The sequence below is a fragment of the Polyodon spathula genome, chromosome 4, assembly GCF_017654505.1.
Source record: "Polyodon spathula isolate WHYD16114869_AA chromosome 4, ASM1765450v1, whole genome shotgun sequence".
NCBI classification, from domain to species: domain Eukaryota; kingdom Metazoa; phylum Chordata; class Actinopteri; order Acipenseriformes; family Polyodontidae; genus Polyodon; species Polyodon spathula.
Genome location: NC_054537.1, coordinates 26,372,293 through 26,394,010, shown reverse-complemented (window position 1 = coordinate 26,394,010; position 21,718 = coordinate 26,372,293). Strand labels below are relative to the sequence as shown.

The 21,718-nt window shown below is 36.8% G+C and overlaps 1 protein-coding gene across 2 annotated transcripts in view; it reads right to left on the bottom strand.

Moving 5' to 3' along the window:
* zfhx4 (zinc finger homeobox 4) overlaps positions 1-21,718 on the bottom strand; it is a 91,895-nt gene that overhangs the window by 62,156 nt on the left and 8,021 nt on the right. For both annotated transcript variants that reach the window (XM_041247524.1, XM_041247525.1), the window contains exons 2-3: positions 3,223-5,822; positions 1,993-2,495 (exon numbers count right to left, since the gene is read on the bottom strand). In XM_041247524.1, coding sequence (XP_041103458.1) covers positions 1,993-2,495; positions 3,223-5,785 — 3,066 coding nt within the window. In that variant the 5' untranslated portion in view covers positions 5,786-5,822. The remainder of the gene's footprint in view (positions 1-1,992; positions 2,496-3,222; positions 5,823-21,718) is intronic.

Sequence of the window (21,718 nt, the reverse complement as noted above, 5' to 3'; positions counted from 1 at the left end):
GTATTATACTCCCATCTGCAAATCATTACCCAACAGCTAATTTAAATAATCAATAACATTCACAGAGAAAAACAACATGCTTTTAATCTTTAATTGTTACACCAGCTAAGAGAATGAAAAAATATAGATTTAAAAGGTATTATGGCTCAGATGCTATTTAATACGCAAAACCTCTTGATACTTATTGGCAGTATACTGTACTTATTATAGACTGTAATGGGCAGCAGGTGAGTCAAAAAGATATACAATATACAATAATAAGTAGCAACCATTTATGTTGCAACTATATAAAATGGGGGAGAAGCATCTACTGAACAAAACAAAAAATACTATCTATTCCACCATACAGCTTGGGGCTATAAGGAAAATATCTTTGCTAGGCTTTTCTCTCTTTCTAAATGTTCAATCTAGTCTTCTTCCTACATAATGTGAAATGCTCTTTGTTGCCATGGAACCTTTTTATTTGCTAAGAGAATTACTGAAGCCAATTCATTTTAAACTACTAAGGATTTCTAAACCTTTTCCCATAGTTTCATTCTCTAATGCAAGGCCTCAAAATTCCACATGCAATTCTTTCAAGACTTCATTTAGCTCATGCTGACTTCACTCTGTGTAGGATTTACCCTTTGTTGTTCGGTTACTATCAGCCGCATTACTTACACTGTCTGAATACATGAATAATATGAGATTGGAAAGGGTTTTCAAATGCAACTATGAAGCAGAATAGTGAGTTTAAGAGCAACAACAAAACATTTTTTTTAGAATACCTACTGTGCATAAAGAATAGATTTGTCTCTAACTGTTGCCTATTGAGTGCAGTACAGTAAACCTGTATTATCCAAACAAACTAGGTTCCTAATAGTCCAGATAACCAAATTAATACTGTAAAATGTGTAATATGACAATAAAAGACAAACAAACAAAAAAAACACACAATTACAATACAACCCCTTTACCTTTAAATTGATAACGTACAGTACTGCTCATACCAGTTGCACTGCCAAGTTCACAGTATGCCAAAAGTGACTAATGCTGTTTAATATACTCATTATTTGAATACATTTTAAACTGAAAAATACTTTAATGAGTTTAAGATGTCAATCACTGATGTCAGCATGTTATATTTTATATAATACTTTATGCAATCATGCCACTCTAGTAAATGAACACCGGAAGACCCATTAGTCAGTAATTAGGCACTGTACAAGATAACTACTATGCTTACTGTTTTTATCAGTACTGTTTATCAGTACATAATCTCTAATGTATAAATACACCGCCCTGCAGATTCAGTAAAGGTACAGTATACAGTAAATACGCACACCTTTGCTTACCTCCTTGGACTCCTGGTTAATAACTGGGGCTGTTTATACGACGGTAAGAACCTTTGCCACTCCACTGATTACAGTAAGTGAAGACTTTGAAAACAACAATTATTTCTCTGACCATGTCACCAAAATTTATTCATATTTTTGCAAGAATTCAATTAACTTTGTGTTATGTAAACATCCTGACTGGAGGATTACACACGAGTACATTACACAAAAAGCTTTATTGGAGAAAGTTAGGTTTTACCAAAATAAAACTGATTCACACATTTTATTACAAATTATTAAACAAATGGGCACCTACAATTCCAATTTCTAAAGTTACGTGAACAGTTCATGAAACCTTTTCTATTCAACAGACTACTGCGGTTACTCTTTATTTTATTTTTTTCTTTCATTCTTCCCTCTGACATTTTGACCCAATTCTTTAATACACTAAAAGCAGTCAGACTAGCTGAAAGAGAAAAGAGTGAACAGAAAGGGGATTAAATCCCTTTGAACACTAATGTTAAACTAAAGCGCCACAATAAATGTTGAGATGTGTAGCTTTTGCTTGAATGAACAAAAACTGAGCAAGCATTCTAAAAAAAAGAAAAAGAAAAAGAAAGAAATGTAAACTTTATGGCATCTTACTGTCAGCTGTAAAGCTAAGTCAGTGACATACCTTGTAGAGTTTCAGTGCCGCCTCATGCCGGTGGTTGGTGGTATGCAGACGCAGTTTATCCACACTATTGGTGTAGTAGTCACATGCATTGCACTTCAGGTGCACAGGGTTGCCAATAGCAATGCACTTTAGCCTCCACTCATTAGCTTTGCCCCCTTCTTTGATGTGGGCCACCAGTTGATATTTCTGCATGTGTTTATCAGTCTTGCAGTGGAGCTGGAAGTTGGCTTTGAGCTGGGTGTTGTAGTTGCAGAGCTTGCACTGGTAGATGTCTCCAATTACAGCCCTCCACTCCTCTTCAGGGAGCGATCGCTCTGTGTTCACGTGCACACTCAGGGCCTCCAGGCTGTCAGAGGTGAATTTGTTGCACACAGCACACTGGAAAAGCTTCACCAATGGATCGCTGATATAAGGTGACAGCTCCCCGGCAGAGAGGACGGACAGGTCGTCACCCATTAGCTGACCACTGGCAAGACGGATTTCTGGTGGCAGCTCATTATTAACTGCAGAGAGAGAGAGAGAGAGAGAGAGAGAGAGAGAGAGAGAGAGAGAGAGAGAGAGCGAGATAGAGAGAAAAATTAAAAGGCAAAGTAGAGCAGAACAGGGCATACACAAAGGATTTGATAAAATAAAGCCTTGGTGAGGAGTATGCTTTCTCTAAAGCTTAAACTATAAAAAGCTGTAATAGGATTGAATCAGGATCAATTACAATCATCCCTTTCAACTTCTAAATTCCCTCATCAGATAGTTTTAATTACTCCCACCGGGCATAATGTCAGCCCTAAATTTGTGTGACATGGAAGTTGATCAATATAAAAAGCCTGCCACGCTTGTATCCCTTAAAAAACACAGATTAATTTATGCTCGTCTAATTGTAATTTCCCAGTTTTATTCTGGTGCTGTTTTACTCAAGTTATTCTTCTAAACTGAATGCTCTTCAGTATGCAGGGTACAGGTTTAATCATTAAGCCATCATTTGCAAAAAAAAGATGCAAACACTTAAACACACACACACACAACCCTCAAACAACTGTTGGTGTAATGTAAATTTATAATTACTATACATTTATTCATAAAATGTTAACACTTTTCTGCACTATGCTAACCTTTTTTATGTTTATTTATTTATTTATTTATTTATTTATTTATTTATTTATTTAGTTATGTTATCGCATGCTAGTATAAAAACAAATGCATTGCTCGGATAAACTTAAGAAGGCGGATGCTCACCCAGTCCAGGTGTGAGGGCTGCAGCAGTGTTGGGGTCCAGCTGGAACGGGTTGATCATCATCTGCGGGTCGGCTGGGTTTTCCAGTTTCATCCCAGTCAGGCCAATGTTCTGGGCCAGGTAGTACTGATAGAGCTCGGCCTCAGCAGGGGCCAGGCCTAAGTGCAGGTTGTGCTGAATCTGCTTCATGTTCTGCTGCAGCAGCATCATGTTGTGCATGTGTTTCTCACTAGTCATGTGGATGCGCAGGTTGCGGGCCACATTAGTTTCGTAGTCGCACACTTCACAGCGCCAGGTGGGCTTTTGTTTTGGTTTGGAGGGAGAGGGTGTCCCGCAGCCACTCAGGCTGCCAGTGGAGACCGGCCCAGTGTGGTTGAATACCTGCTCAATGCCACCGTTCTGCAGAGTCTGGACGTTGTTTAGGTGCTTGTCAGACTGCATATGAATACTGAGGTTGCCTTTGGTAGTTGTTGAGTAGTTACAAACCTCACACCGGAAGGGTTTGTAGCCACACGTGTAACTTTCGCCTCTGGCGAGCCGGGGGTGAGGCTGGACTGTCTTGCAGTAAACGCAGGTGTCGGTGGACTCGGGGTGTTTCTCCTTCATGTGGGCCTCCAGAGTCTGCTGGTACTTGTAATGCCAGTTACACTTGGGGCATTTCAGAGTCTTACAGGAGTTCCTCGAGTGCATCATGGTCATGTGGCCACCTAGGGAGCGGGAAGATCCAAGGATGGTGTCACACTTGGGACACTCAACGCCACTCCCCGGCGACCCTTCCCCTGTCCCTGGTGTGTCGGTGGTCATGATGTGCTGGTGAGGAGTAGGCGGACTCTCGTCATCTGCTCGCATTGTGTCATTTAGATGAGAAGTTGTGGCACTTGCACCTGCATCTGTAAAGCCTTTGCCACTTATGCAATAGTTATTGGTATCGTTGCTACTATCCCTATTTGCAGTAGTCTGTTTGGTCTTATCTAGGTCATCAGAAACAGATACAGAGGAAGAAGAGGTACCCTTTTCAGTATATTTTAGGACACCGGATGATAAAGGAGAAATGCTTTGGTTTAAGAGAGGGAAATCTTTGCTACTGGTACTATCCGCTAGCTCACCTGCGCCATCACCATTAAGCTCGGTTGAGTAAGCATCTTCATCTTCGTCTGTATCCACTGGTTCTGCAGGCTCACTTTTGATGGGGAACTCACCATTTGAATGCAAAGTGCTAACTTCCTTTTGCCTTTCACAGTTGTTCTCCTGGTCCCTGCTTCCTACCCCAGATGCTGAGTGGCTGAGGGACACAGAGGTAAATGGGGTGGTTGTTGGTGAAACAGACAGGTCCCCAAGGTTCATTTCAGCCTTTGGCATTTGGATGTTCCTTAATGGCTGTTCTGCTGAGGCAGCAGTGCTCGCACTTCCTTTCAAGAATGCAAAGCCAGACTGCAAAGAATCACCATTTTCAACATGAAAAGCGTTCCATAAACCACGGAAGCTAGAATCAGGATCAATGAAGTTTGCAGTAGAAAAATGGGGTAAAACAGAATTGGGTTTTTTTGGTTCCAGAAAGCTTATAAGAGGTTCTTTGTCTTTGCCAATCCCCTGTATTATGGCAGAGACGTACTTATTACTGAGAAGTTTCTGCTCCTCTTCATTGAGGGTCATCCGATGATCATGCACAGCATGGGTTACAAATGACCTAATATAACCAAAAGACAACTTGCACAAGAAACACATTAAAATTGGTTTCCTTTTCCCATCACTTACACCACCATCAAATTTGGACAAGTCCACATTGTTAGGAACATCTTTGGACACGTAGGAGATTTTGGCAGCGCCATCAATGGTAAGATAGTCTTTATCACTCTTGTGTCGGAGATCATAGACACGGAAACTGTGCAACACAGGACTAACTCCTGCAAATGCTGAGGTATTTGGGAAAGCCTGATCGGCTGTAAATGATTTACCGAAGGATGAAGCAATATGAAACGTATTGATAACCTGTGGATAGAAGGACATGGGTGAAGCGGCAGATTGCTCAGACTTCTCCCCAGCAGTGGTGCGAATATTTGAAAACATTGCTGGAGAATAGAGATTATTCGCTCCTGGCTGTGCATTCTGGCCATTTTCTTTGGAGTCCTCAAAAATGAAAGCTGACCCATCAGGCTGGTAAACTAGCTCCCCCGTCAGATTCTCAACATCACTGTCCTCCAAGTCACTTATTTCACTCTCATTTTCATCCTTCAAAAGGGGAAGGCGGGCATTTGGGCAGTGGTGCTCCATGTATTTTTGTAAACTTGAGAAAGAAGTGGCACATTCGTTGCAAGGGATCGCTTTAGCTGAGGCAACCCGAGTGGCTGCAGCATTCCCTGCACTAAAACCCAAAAAGATCTCTCTTCGGCTCTCATCCGTTCTCAGGTTGTCATCTGTGGGACTGTTTTCCCTGTCAGACTCCATCCCTGCAACTTTCTCTGGCACCTCATTATCAAGATGTGTCGTTTCACATAGCTTTGATATGTTCTGCCCATTTTCCTGCCTTGAGATAGTAGTATAGTCACAGGTTTCCATGGCAATCATTACATGGGGATCTCATTTCATCCAGCCTGACAGGGTCCTGGATAGAAAATAAGGTGAAAGAAACCATTTTAATTAAATAATAGCATGGCTCAATACTAGCTCATTGCTACATTTACAGCTGTCTGAAAACCCCCTATATAAAGCTCAAAAGGGAAAAACAATTTTTTTTAATTGTTAAATTTAAATAAATAATGCATAATTACTGCACAAAAAGGTAATATTAATGTAAAAAAAGTGTATTCTGTAAAAAAAAAAAAAAAATGCTGTTATTGTTTAAAAGCAATTCTATATATTTTTAAAGAGCATAATCCCCCCCCCCCCAATAATAATACAGTCAGGACTGCTTCATCAGGATGTCTCAGAAAAAAGAAAAATATCCCAATAAGCGGCTGTCACAATTAAACGAGAGGCAGTTGAGACGACCTTAGCCAAATTTTTTGGATTTTTATTTTTTTAATGAAAAGAAAAATAATGAAATCACATCACATTATGATTTAATGTTAAATACATAATTTGGAATGTTTTTACAATTCTTAAACAAAATTAAATCGCGCCTGCGATGTTGACACACCAACTTTCTTTGCAACAGCAGCCTGAGAAACCAACTCCTCCTTCTTTAAGAGTTCGACATGGTTTATGCAAGTCACATACTCCCTGCACTCACTGTACTGTGCTACGCAACCTGTTTTGCTCTGAAAATCTATCTCTGTTCATCATTTGAAAATACTGTATCTCAATTAAAGTTATGGCACAATTCCACAACATAAATAGTGTTGGGAAGAACCGTCTCCCAGAGCTGTATCCCATTTAAGCAGCAATCCCCATTATCAGGATCCCGATTAGGCAGCGCCAACTGTAAAAAGGTTTTTTTCAAATAAAATGTAAGAGGAATCTGATGTGTAATATTAGCGGTCAAGTCTTAAAGAAGAAGAGACTTTCGAGCATCATGGAGCAGGCTATGCATGGTTTATATGCCACTGCTGTTAATTATGTTAATATTAATATATAAAGTGCCTTATGGTCGGCACCTCTTTTGGGGAAAAAGCTTTGCTGTGCAGGAATGCCTTCATGATATATATATATATATATATATATATATATATATATATATATATATATATATTATATATATATATATACACACACTTACACTCAAATGTACGAATCCAATATATAATACAACATTTTAAAAAAGGTTACTTTAAAACACTTATGCAATTTAAATACATGCATCTAATGTGGCAAGATTACCATCCTGTTTCATTTCATTTGGTTTTCGAAAGATCAAAACACCACATCGCCTGCTTTACATCAATGCATATCCTTACAAAAGTTTATTTTATGCTATACATTACTCTGGCATGATTAAAACTGAACCATAAAGAAAAACCAAGCAAATTTACATTACCACCATCCTGGCCAGAAAGAGCAGCTCCTCCCTTTTACTGGGTAAATCAGCTTACCTCAAATCATCTTTCTGAGAGAGCCCACAGCAGGTCTCTAACAAGTCCTGATTCAGCACCAATCACTGTTCTTCCCCACGCTTCAGCTATCTCAACAGGCAACGAAACATAAATGCATATTTAGTGCATCCAGTCCAATCGCACGTAAAAAACAAACAAAAAAAAAAAAAAACGGAATGAATACCATTTCAAATACCATTGTGATGTTATCAATCCTGGTGTGTTGTCCATCTCTCAACTCCTGCCTCAATCAACTTCTCCCATAGCTTTAACAAATCATATGCAAGCCCCACTGGTGAAAATCCTTCCATCATTTTCTGCAGGCCGGCAACTTAAACAATGTATTCCCTTTGGTGGGAATGCAGTTGCAGCCCACAAAAGCTACATCAGCTGCTGGAGACAGGGTGAAACTCAGCAGAAGAAAGTTTGGGCCACATAACCAAAATAAAACTGCGTAACTATCATTTACATCCCTGTAGAACAAAGCAAGACTAATAAGATATGACCAGACTACAAATATCTTTTAGAAAAATATTTTTAAAATAAAAATTATATTTTGACTAACCAACAAATACTATTTTAAACAATGTAAATATTTGCATATATTTTCCTTAAAATATTCATTTTCCATGTAACTCCAAAACAGACAACACAAACAAATACAATTTCTACTTGAAAACACTGATATATAATGCAGACAAATAAGAGCTCCTTGTATTGCTTAGGCAGGTTACAATGAATAATTTATACCTTCACACTTGGAAGTACTGGATGCCACCATGGGATAAGTCTGTCTCTCTGCTTCTTGGCTACGCATATGAATCATTATAAGTTGATTAATTATAAAGTATGGTACAAATCACTAAACAGCTGAGAGCTATACTTGTTTTGATACAAGCATATGACTTCTTTATACTAAAAGCATTCAAGCATTCATATTGATATTCCTCCTTTGTACTATGATCATTCACAATCAGCTAAAAAGTTAGCAACTGAAGTATGCATAGCCATTTTTTGTTGCTAAACACAATACACTGCTAAAGCACTATTATCTACACAATTTGCCTTAATAACTTGTCAATTCATAACAAAGATATATGAAACCATTTCAATACATTTAAATATGTGTTTCAAATCGTCTGCTGTTATGGTAATCCAAAACAAAACAATGCAGGACTGCGGAGATGCTATTCAGCACACCAAAGCAGTCTGTTAAAAGCTCTGAAACATTGAAGTCCCATAAGTAAGAATGAGTCAAGTACATACCTGTGTTGTTCAATGTTCCTTGTTTACACCCTTATTGACTAATGTTGTGACATAAAACATTTAAAATCTATGTCAAACCTAATGACTTCTGTTCGTGGAAACTTAATTGCTAACCTCTGCTGTCCTTCTCCAGTAAATGCCGTCTAAACTCAGTCCAGCAAAACAACAAAACCCACCTCCACAAAGATTTGCTACAAAAAAAGGGTGCATTCTAAACGACAGGAAGAGATCCCCTGCATTGAAAGTGTTCCTGTTCACATTAGAACAAAGAAAGCACAAATCTGGCTCTACCTCTGTTTTTTAATTAAAACTGTCCCAACCCTCTTCTACGGTCTGTTGAGACACTGCCTGTGAAGTGATTAAAAAGAATAGGATCTGATCAAGAGAGGAGAATAATGGGAAATGAATGCCAGAGTGCTAAGTTCTTGGGAAAGAAGGCTAAAAGATTCCTTAGCCTATTGTTTCCATTGCCACCCCCCCTTCCCTCCTTCCATCTGCTTTTAGAATTGCATCAATCCTTTAAAAAAGAGACTTTCCACTAAACACAGGTTAAAAGTTACTACACTCAGATCACAAGTGTGGTTACAAAGTGCACAAGTCAAATAAGAAAATAAACAAAATATCCTTGAATTACATCAAGATTCCAAAAGGTCATCACTGTCTCTGCAATGGCCTTTTCCCAACACCAAATCCTCTATCAATGTGTCATAGTGAGTTAGGTAAAGACAAAAGGGAGTCTCAGTGTGAAAACTGCACATATATCTATCTAATCCTGACAAAGCAATGAATAGACCTTCACAAGTGTAATTATACTTGTTTATTTGTTGCCATGCAGAATGGACTGATGAAAAATCCATCAAAGTCGTATTATGCAGGCATCAAGAGTGTCTCTGGCTTCCAAGGTTACATCGACGCTTAAACCTTTATTGTTAAAACCCCAAAGAAGAAAGAGAGAGAAAGAAAGAAAGTGAGAGAGAGAGAGAGAGAGAGAGAGAGGGAGAGATAGGGTGGACACAGAGGTGTAATATTAGATGCATCAGTTGAAGATCTCCCTTATGCTCCTAACTCATTTCAGCCAATATTAAAATCCACCGTTTTTTAAATTGCATAATCTGTGTACTCAAAGCAGGGTGTGGCAGCTCAATTTGCGTCCCAGTGAAAATATAATCTTTTTTCACCTGTACTGGTATTTTAAAAGGTCAAAAATCACAACGGACCTTTGTAAAGTGTTTTTTCTATTGACACTGACTTTTTACTTCCGGGGTTAACCGTCAGATCACCCTTGCTTGTAAGCTATTCAGGAGCACAAAGACGGTACAAAAAGACTGCAGAGATACAAAACTACAACTACTAAAAAAAAAAAAAAACAAAGTGCCACACTAGACTAAACAGTTATACTCTGACTAGGTTGTTATTTTTTATTTTTTATTTTTTACAAGACAAACTTGTATCAAAGAAAAAAGCAATCTACATAGTTAATGTCTTTTTGAATTTAAAACAGAAAAACTGTAATTTTTCTTTGCTGGCAATCTGGAAACACTCTGGAGTTAATTACAGCTGATTCAAAGTGAACTGCACAAACAAAGGCGAGTCTATGTCCAGACAATTATACTGCATTAACCAGCTTAGAGCTTCCTGCTGATGTCTCAGGGCTCTTCTATTACACCCTTCTACCTTCCCAGCACGAGAGAAAATGCTTCTGCAAAGAGGAATTAATGAAGAGAGCTGCAAAAGAATGTGTGACGACCTCTCCTGACATGGTGAAAACTTTCCGCCCAAGTCATAACAAAGGGGAGAAGGTAATTAAGTTTAAAAGAAAGCCCTGAAACAAACAATAACTGTAGAGAAAAAAAAATCATTAACTTTTACCAAAGTTTGTCACAAAAAAAGCAAACCTTGCAACTTTATTGTAACTGGCCATCCACTTCTCTTCTTTTATCCTGTTTCTGATGAGATATCAAACTAGATGTGTCTAAGCCCCCTCCCCCGTAACCAATATCACGTGATGGCCAATGCATGGCTGTCTCGATGGCTATAACACTTCAGTACAAATGGGGCGTTTCACACTTTAGCATTAAAATTATAATCTATGCATTTTTACTTTAACTATGCTTAGAAGGTTGCTGCTTAAAAAAAAGCACTTTTAATGAAACCACTACATCTGTCCTCCTCCCACTTGAGATCAGCAGTCTCTGTAAAGCTAAACTAAGTATATTTTTCTAAAGAGTAATCTCCCAAATGCAAATCAGTACATTATTCTTATTTTCAACGACATTTGTGCTATTGAGTTTTGTGCCCAATTAGTAAGCAGATAACATCTGCAAACAAAAAAATAAAATAAAAACGTCCAATGAAATACAAACCTACATGTATTATTTTCCACAACAGAGCTTACTGTATGACTAACTACGGATTATTCTATCAGCAGAGATGCACAAGCAATTCATAAATTTGGATTTTGCAATACTTACAGGAATTTTTCAGGGTATTTTTTCCCCCCTATTGATGTAGCAGAAACAAGCAAATTTAATTGTGGCTCTGTAAACCTCATGTACATTAATCACCATCTCTTTGTCTGGTTCATGGTTCAGGATTAATCACTTTGATTTCGCTGCACTAAATAAATATTAATCTACACACCAATCAAAGCTCTAGAATGTACACTATATACAATAAAGCAGTGTATTGGGGTATCACAGATGATTTTACTAGCATCTGTTTGTACAGCAAAAATATTGAAGTTAACGATCCTTCTGAACATAAAAACCTTGAAATCCATTATATTTTTGCTAAAAAGAAATGCAGTGATCATGCTTATGTATTTATTTGTCTGTCAATGGTAGAATATCTTAGTTCCCCACTGCAAGCCAGTGTTACAGTGACTGTTTGAAATTTGACGTTTGGTATAACTTAAATATCCTTACCACCTTGTGCAAAAACATCAATGTTTTAGTGTAACATTGCTTTGTCGATGTAAGTAGAGAGAAAACAATGATAAAAACTACTGATTCCGATGTGTTAGGTTAAGCATGAACTGGTTGGCTTAACAAAAAACGAATTATGAATCTGAACGACAGCAAAATATATCTAGATGTATTTTTACTAAAATAAAAATGATGCATATAGTCTACGTTTAAAAGGTAAAACATATTGTTTCATTTAAGGTATTGTACAAATATAGTTCTAGTTCGTAGACAGGTATAATTGATGGTAATGTTAACAAAGGTCAAAATAGGTTGCTTATATGTTCTTAAACACAATGAAAACAGACAATAATTAAGCCTTCATGCAAGCTGGACCAAGTTTCTGCAGAGTTAAACATATCCTTAGTATGTATCTGAGAGACCGACATATAGACAAGTTTATAATAACAGAGGTATTATATCCAGCCAGGCTGACCTTTCCCACTGTCATCTCCCAAGAATCACAATAAGAGTTAAAAGTTCAAACACTTTTCAAAGGAAGATTATGCTCCAAGGCTGGCTCTCCTGTAATTATCTTTATAAACATAATCACAGGCCAGGTATTTCGACAAGCATTCCAAAGCGATTAGCAATGTTCCAACCCGAAAATTGTTTAAAAAAAGATCATCACAAAAGATTGAAGTAACTCATACTATAGGGGCCTTTAACAATAATGTACTTAGGAAAACAGCTCTTACACAATGAAAGACTCTACTCCCATGACCCTTCCATTTACCTAGTGGATGAAGCTTTTGATATCACTAATTTTTGGGTAACCAGAATTACTAATTAACTTCAGGCATGTATTTAAATATGGAGTTCCTGAAATGAACTTTAGACCAAATGAATGTGCTTTTTAAACAAAGTGCATACTGCCAGCTGCACTGGATACAACATCCCCCATGACAGAACAATCAATAAATACATTTCATCTATTTATTTTCTAGGACATCATAGGAACAACCTTGTGTTTCTTAAAATATGAACCACTTAAATGTTCAAGTTGAAAAATCTAAACTTTAATTAGACTTCATTACAAACAGACAACTGTCAGCCATAAATGGTAGTCCTTTGCTTTAGGAGAACAATCCTGTTTTTTGAAATAAATTTGATATCACACAAACAGAAAATCAAATATCCTTTTGGAATTGAAATCTAGTGGTACTGTCAGTAATTTCATTACTGTAATTTAATTATTGATGCAAGGAAGTATTTCAGGAAAAATAATTAAAGACATTTTAAAAGGGATTTAGTTGTAATTGTTTAATGGTTGCTGTACCAGAGTGTTACCTACGTGGGTCGTCACTGAATAATACTGAACCAGACACAAAGCAGTGAGTGTTAACACGCCGCACACGCGCGCAGATTTAATAAACAACAAAAGCCAGACGCTAGAGTACCAACAACGGTAACCCTAGCGCCGGGTTTAATAAAGAAAACAAAACAAAGCTAAAAATAAAAGTCTGACACACAAGACAAGCGCTAGCCTCACTAAAAGAGACGTCCCATTCCAGGAAATCTACTACACTACGAAACACTCTCTATACCCAGAGCAAGCAAATCGACTTTAAATTAAATGTTTATGTAAAATGCCCATAATAATATTCTTTCGCAAGACATGCACGGGGGCTTTCAAAAATCATCATTATTGTATCGAACTTGTGCAATAGTAACAACAGCTTTAGTAACAAGTAGTGCTGCATTAAACGATTATTACTGTAATCGATTAATCTATCGATTGTTGCTTAGATTAATCGATCATTCAGATGTATACCAACACATCACTCAATAGCTAGCAAGTTGAACCGTTAACAGATTTGTATGTACCCAGTACAATATATGTCTCAAGATAATTGCACTTGCTTTGCTTTTCTATTTCAGCAACAAAAAATACTCTACAATTTCTAAAGTATCTAAAAGAAAGTATTAAATAAAGAATACTCAGCGTAGTATCCTTCTGAAATAAAATCTGCAGCTAAATAATGCATTGAGACCATTAAACAGATCACAAATTAACTTTTATAATTTTACAAGCAGAAACTATTTTTAAGTTGACCACTTCATAAGACAAAAAAACAACTTTGTGTGTTATTTATTGTTTTTTGATTTTTCTTTCTTTTCTAACAACAAGGGAATACTTACATCTCATAGCGGGATGTACTTTAACAAATAACCTGTTTTGTTTTCAAATCTTAATAGCCCTTTTAAATAATTATTTGTTGAGAAAACTTAAAGACATTAATTATATTCTGTCTCTTCAAGTCAGTCACGTGGCAATACAAAGTTGCATTTTTGCTAGTCCACAATATTTGATTGCAAGAACACCAGCATGTCAGCATGTACTGGGGCTAGCCCGCCCTTTTCCTTGAGACTACAGAGCCTGCTATTGAAAACAAATGATCAAAAGACAAAGACCTCACATCCGCCATTTCAATATTTAGCCGCTTCTTTGTGTTGGCCCATTCCGATTGGACATGGTGTGGCCAATGTGGCCGCTGATGATGATGAAGTGAGCTCAGGGTGGTTCAAATCAGCAACCTGATATTTTAATATGGCCAGTAGATTTGACCGTCAACTAAATGTTTAGTTTCCAAGTAAGCAATTACAGTATACACAACAGAACTTCGGTTCTGTAGTAAAGGCTTCCTGCTTCTCTGCTGGAATCTGCACCGCCCTGTTGATCTCACAGAACCAATCCTTTTGTAGAGCCATATATTATCATAATTAAACCATAGGTATGCGTGTGTATGTTTACAGATTTATGCGTATCTCAGTTATTATATGGAATTATATTGAAAAACCCGAACCTAATCTCAATACATTTGAACTCATTTTGACTCATACAGACACACCAATAGTGTGGTTGTCCTGTTGTTTTGACACTTATTAATAACATTTGTTAGTATACCTTTGGCATGTTTGAAGGGAGAGGGAGTGTGGGGGGGTGTCACAAAGATGGCTGGAGTGGGGGACGTCAGACCAGAAACAGGAACCAGGAAACAAACAAAGAAAGGTGGAGTTTGGTGGAGCTGAGCGAATGGTCTCGCTCAGCATTTAATAGTGCACAGACAGACTGAAAATAGGTTGCAAGACAAAGGTTGCAAACACGGTGAGCTGATATTTTTAACTATTATTATTATTCTTCTCCTTATTCGTCTCCAATCCCGTTCTCCACTCACCGAACACACAACCCTGAGTGAGTGAAAACATGCTGCTTTTATGCAGCTGTACTGAGACTTGATTGCTAATCAATCATTCAATTGGAGTCGTGGTACAACTGCACGTGAATTAATAAAGTGCAATTCCCTGTGCTCACATATTATTACATTTTACTTGCACGTGAAGTGCTGTGCAATCCTCGTGCCTAAATACAAATATACATTTTAAACACTCGTGTTACACAGACCCGTTTATATCCCATGTACCAATGACTATACACCAACATTAACACACAACATACAACACAAAATACACACAGGGGTGGGTACTTTGCCACAGGGGGAAATAATAATCTGATGGAGGAGGAAGAGATTTTGATTCTAGTGTAAAAAATAGGAGAAAGTGGACACATGAAATAAAACTAAGAAATAGACATGGTGAGTCTAGCCCTAGTTGATAGTCTGTATATCTGTTTATACTGTAATTTATGGGAAACATTTGCTTAAAATAAATAAACAAATACTAATCCAATTGTCTCTACATTCACTATCTTTATATGTTTTTCTTTTTCTAGATCTTTTAGCTCTGTGAATATCTAGACACTTCAGTAATCAGCTTCCCCACATTTAGTCTCTTGCTTAAAAAAAAAAAACTGTCGGTGTGTGTAATGGTGGAGGGGCTCACATCACTGCTTGCTTCTGCGTGCTCACTGTTAAAGAATCACCCACACCGCTGCTGTGTGAACAAGGCTTAAGCAGACTCTATCTGCGAAGAGGGATGGGGGCAGTGGGGGGGGGGGGTCGATGAATCGATGATAAAAATATTCATCGATGACTGCAATATTCATGATTAACTGTTGCAACACAATTGATTTTCAAATAGAATTTGTTAATAAAATCAATCCAATAATGCTTTTAAACTGAGTCGATGAGGTCGTCAATTAAATAATTTCTCGGTCCCAGATCGCGTACATCACATCCTTTCTCAACGACTACATAAGGGGAACTCGTTACTCAAAATGCATGCTAACAAGATCAAGAAAAATAATTCACTGTTATCCCGTTACAGGAACAACAGACACCTCCCCTTTCCCAGGCTGTCTGTCTCTCTGCAACTGGCCCAACATGCAGGTATAGGGGGACAAAAACAGTACTTCCTCTAATCATGTTGAATGCATTTTCTCTGGCACTCATTGCTCGTCTCTTCGATTAAATAAACTCAGTATAATAAGAAGTTGCCACCGAACATTTGTAGTATTATAAAAACATTTTATTATATGCATACAAGCATGTGAAGATTTTAGTGTATAATGTACATATAGTAAGTGTGGGCAGGAGTCTGATAACATGTATACTTACAAATACATTTAGGCAAAATACATGGCGGCTTCTCCGGAAGGAATATTCTGAGGAGGCTCCAGTGGTTCCAGATGAGGTGCTTCTTCCTCCTCACCTTCTTTAAGTGCGATAAACATTTCTTGGTCAGCAATCTTCGATGTGTAGCTATGTTGTGCAGGATACAACATGCTACGAAGATCTTAGCCACAGTTTGGGGGTCGTATTGAAGAACACCCCCTGATTTGTCGAGGCATCGAAAACTCATTTTCAGAAAACCAGAGGTCCACTAGATTGCATTACCAGTGGACCTGTGTGCCCTATTGTAGGCCTGTTCTTCGTTTGTGTGTGGATTAGATACATGTGCTAAAAGCAAAGGATGCATTGCAAATCGGCAAACACCTGTAAGGAAACTTTACTGTAATATCTAGCATGCCATTTTCTATACCAAGACTTCATTATTTACTCTTAGGTTTCTATTTGTATAATTCAAACAAAATCTACAGTTGAGGTTAGTTATCATATAATGTACGTATCCAAAGTCAGATGATTAGGCTATAGTTGCATTGATATTTTTTTTGTAGTAACATTACACTGGATGCAAATAATGGCACTGTATATAATTTTAGCAATACAACAAACATCCCATAAGGCTACAAATGGTTAAATCAAGTGAATAAATCTTATTCATAACCAAAAGTATAGAAAAGGCTAAAATATTTTCATAACTACAAATATTGAATTAGCTAGGTAGTCTTACACTTACCTACTAATATGTCACCTGGTGTATTAGATCTCTGAAAATGATTAAACACAAAGGATTGTGTCAAAATGTAAGCCATGGCAGGAGCCAGGTAAATTTGCACGTACGTTCCTGATGTTATAGGATGCATCACAAATCACCTGAATGTTTAGTGAATGGAACCTGCTGCGGTGATTTAAAATCCAGCAATGTCATAAAACCCTTTTAATATTTTGTAGCTGCTCCTGACTAAGTAGGATATTAATATAATCGTTAACTCCCATCAAGTCACCCATGATCCTTTGAAATGATCCACCAGAGGCAGAGAAGGAGAATGCTACCAAAACCTTCATAAGCAGTGGTATGGCACAACCCTTTTTCATAGGTGATTCAAGGTTCTCCTGAGTATAATAGAGATCGACAATAGCTTCCCTATCCAAACCCAATCAAGTTTTCCGATCGTCATCTGCTAAATGTAATTAATTGTCCTATATCCCCTCTCTCTGTCTCCTCAATGTCGCAGCCGACGATACAAATGCAAAGAAAGTTAACTCCTGATAAATTATGGCAATTAACACAGATTTCCTTTTAAATGCCCATGCAAATAAAATACATAGTCAAAAGAAGCACTGCTCGTTATTAACATTATTTCGTAAATCAACATAAATTCGGAAATCACATTAGCATGATTATTTAATAATGAAACAGGCATAACAACTGCTTGAAGATGCCAAAATTAATGCTAAATACTGACTTGTTCATTAACACTGGAGTTACAAACTTTTGAAAATCCCCCCCTGTTATCTTTTACATGAAGGGTGGCTGGTATAATGGCAGTGCAGGATTTCTGTCACACTTTATGGCAGCAATTCAAGTATGTAGGCCAACTTAAAGGCACTGCAGGTGACAGACTTTGTTTCTGATACCTCTGTTTAGGCCACAGCAAGCCACCAGGGTTTTAAGGTAATTGATTAGGTTGAACAGCAAGTAAACGCTGCTTCAGTGCAATAAAGAGTTAATTAAAGTTTACCACCAAACCGTAAGAAAAGCAGGATGTTTATTAGATTTCAACTTTAAGTGCAAATACACAAAAGCTGCCTCAATTAGCACAGCTATTGAATGACATTCAAAGATAATTATGCATTCAAAATAAAGGGCAGAAGAATACTAATCAACACATTTCAACAGCAACTACTAAAAGGTAGGAAGTAACATATTTCAATCAAACAAAAAATTATTTATTTTAAAAGACTGTTCGCAAAGTTTAGAGAACAATGCTTTAAGCTTTTATTCTACTAAATGTGAATGCAGCCCTTGTTTGTTATTTAGAAATATTAGGGAACAACAAAAAATTATATATATACCACAGCATGTTACCAAGGGTGGGAATTTCGAATAATAAGATGCACATAGGGATGCATAGATACATTAACAGGCATAGTTGGGCAGTATCGAAAATACATGTAATTAAAATATGTACTTTCATTACATTTGTATTTTGTAATTTGTAATGCAAATGCCAATTTAGTATTTTGTATTTTGTACTGAAAATACATTTCCTGAGTATTTGGAATTTCAAAATACTCCACAATACATTGTCAGTAATAGTTTAAATATTAACCACCAGTTGTATGAAGTTTAATTATAGTGATCGCGTATTCGATTGGGGGTAACTTTAAATCAACAAGTCTAACGAAATCACAGATGTTGACGAAAATTTGAGAGACGGGTTATTATTAGATAAATAGATTAGATATAGATTAGATATAGTATAGACAGATAAAGTATCTGGCATTGTCCCATCTCAATAATTCAGCAATGGGCAAATGTTTTACTTTGTGGAATGCATCTGGTCGACCAAAATCTGCTGAAACAATTCTGGAGATCTGCAACTGCAGACTGACTACACCATGCCTGACGAATTGGAATTCATTATATGACAGCTTGAAGTGGAATTAGACTTCCTTGATGAGTAATGCCGTGTGCTGAAGCTCACTGCCACTATAGATTGCCTTCAGGGTCAGAAAATGTGCTACTACGAGGATCTCATCCCCACTCTTTTTGCTGTGAGGCAAAATTAGAAGCATTGCAGGCCAACAACCTACGCCACTGTTACCATTTACTGCAAGCAATCATATCTGGATTCCAGAAACGATTCTGCAGTTTTCTGGAACTGAAGACTGAAGACTGATGTTAATGAGTCAATTTTGGCAACAATTACACATTCGTTTTTTAAGATGCGCCGGCTACCACACTGTTTTTCTGGAGACACCAGAAAATTCCACTAACTAATGCTTCAGGCTGCTGAAGACCTGGGTCTTGTATCAGATTCTTCTAGTGGGAGACCCCTTGAAGTTGTAGAAGATGGCTTCTTTGTTTTTATGGATAGCAAAGATGTTTCCCAGATAAGTACTCCCTCAACAACATGCAACAAAGCTGAGCTGGAGATCCTTCATTATCCTGAAGACCCAAGGAAGGATGTTGCATCTTTAGAGCAATACCCTTTCCTAAAGAAGCTGTTTATACATTTTAATACCATTCTTCCTTCCTCTGCTCCTGTTGAACGTCTCTTCTCTTTTGCTGCCTTGATTTTAAGCCCCCAAAGAAATCGGCTGTCGGATGACCTCTTCCAGAAACTTTTTTTGCTGAAGGAGAACTGATGGAGAACTATACAGAGCTGCACATTAGTCTAGTACATCAATGTGTACTGAAAACGACACTAACTTTAGACATTAAATAAATACTGTTTGAATATTCAAAGGTTTGTGCTTGCTACAGAATTACTCCTAGTAACCCCCGCAAAAAAAAAAAAAAAAACAGTTCTAAAACTTTCTGGTGTTGAAAATCATTATTTATTTTAAAACTGTATCTTGACAGCAAGTCCTTTATCCAAATGCTAAAAACCCCACATATTTCCTAATAAGCAACTTTGAAGGGTTACACTTATAACAACCGTCCAAAATCATTCCAAAGTGTTCAGGCCTTATCTAAAATATCGATGTTTTTGGTGTGATTCTAATTCTCTGAGAAACTGCCTCTAAATTACTGGATGATTTAAAAAAAAAAAAAAAAAAAGGAAAAAAGAAAGAAAAGAAAAAAAGGCTTGTCTCGAAGGGCAAGTTGTAGTTTTCTGTATTTTCTACTTGAAACCATTCAGCCAGTAAACAAACACTCAAAGGGATATGCTTAATTAAATGTTCTTTACCATTTATGACATGACTATACAGAGAATTATGAGTATGTTTAAAACCAGAAATATTATTTAGTGTCTTTAAAGCCACCCATCATTATTGTGTTTAACATGTATGCTTTGTAGCAGGGGTGTAATGTAGATTGCTTTTTAAAAAAGGAAGGAATCTTTTTAAATTACACATTACAATCCATGTATGCTATGGATTCCACCCCTGCACTGGATTCTACTGTACATTATATATATATATATATATATATATATATATATATATATATATATATATATATATATATATATATATATATATATATATATTATACACACATACACACACACACAATCTGTTTTGTTTATTAAATGTATTTTGTATTGAAAATACAGTGATTCCAAAGTAATTTGTAATTTGTATTTTGATACATTTTTTTCTGAGTATTTTGAATCTAATGTATTCAAAGTAAAAAATGAATTAAACTACAGACTAAAAATAAGAATTTTCATTTTTACACATTTTCATTGCTACTCATGCACTTCCTTAGCCAATAATAGAGCTAGGTAATGAAAAGCACCCGCCTTCCTGTCAATTATCATTTAGGTAACAACTGTAGTGGCTGATCACCTGTAACTGCCACTTGTCTCAAGAATACTGTGCCAAGTTTGCACATTTTTCAATTTATTTTAGAAATGAATGACTATTTGAAACTTGATCAAAGAATTTGTATTTATTTAGAATACTCGATATTCTATATTCTGAATCGCCCCTACATGTTACCGTACCATGATTATTCAAACCACGATGCACCTGAGGATTAAGAATTTGAGTCCTAACAATTGTTTTATTGTTTTATTGTTTTATTATCTATACAGCTTATGAAGACCATTGCCAAAACACCTGCTTACAAAGTTGACTTTTTATCATGCAAACTATTAGTAGTAGTTGTCGCAGTAGTAGTTAATGTCTTTAAATTTTTTTTTTTTTAGAACTTTAATAAAATCAAATACGGAAGGCTGACTATTTTAAATTATCATTACTTTGCAAACTATTTTTTGATTGCTTGTTTTATCAAGTTTATATTCTTGCAAACCCTAAACTTCCTTAAAAAAAAAAAAAAAAATCATGAAAGCTTATTCCGAAGTGTAGCACCAGGCTAGACTGAGACAGGATATGAGAAGGCTAGTATTAACTAAATGCTTCTCTGGGGATTTCTGTAACTATACTCCACCTCTGCCCCAGCATAAACACTGTGCCAGTTGTCTGTCTGCTAAGATTCCCCTCCACCACAGGTGCAGTGCCAGTGTAAATCCACTGTTTTTAGATACGCAGGAGCAAACATGTCTATATTACATATGCATGAGGTATTAACTAATGTATCTGTTTATTTAAGATACTGTATAAATATTTAATTGCCATCCTTTTTGTAATGGGCAATAACCTGTTTGTCATTCATGGAAATCTAATACATGGAAATCTGCTTTAGCATGGCAAGTACTATATTATTCCATTAATTGGCACAAACTTTTGTACATCTGTTGGGTTTCAAATAAAAAAGCCATCCATTTATTCACACCAGTTTCTAGTAAAAACTGGATTCTGCATGCTTTTTGGTTAATGAAAACGTCTAGCTTTTTTAATTCTTAAACAGGTGATGGCCTATGGGTATACAAATGTAATGAGCAAATTGGCTACTTTAGTTTTACAAGTTTGAAAAATGTAGAGAAAATAATCAATGAAGAAATGTCTTTAGGTATTACTTAAACCATGATTTCATACAGGTCAAGGCAAGAAGCTTTTTCAGTAGTGTTCCTACTGGCATCT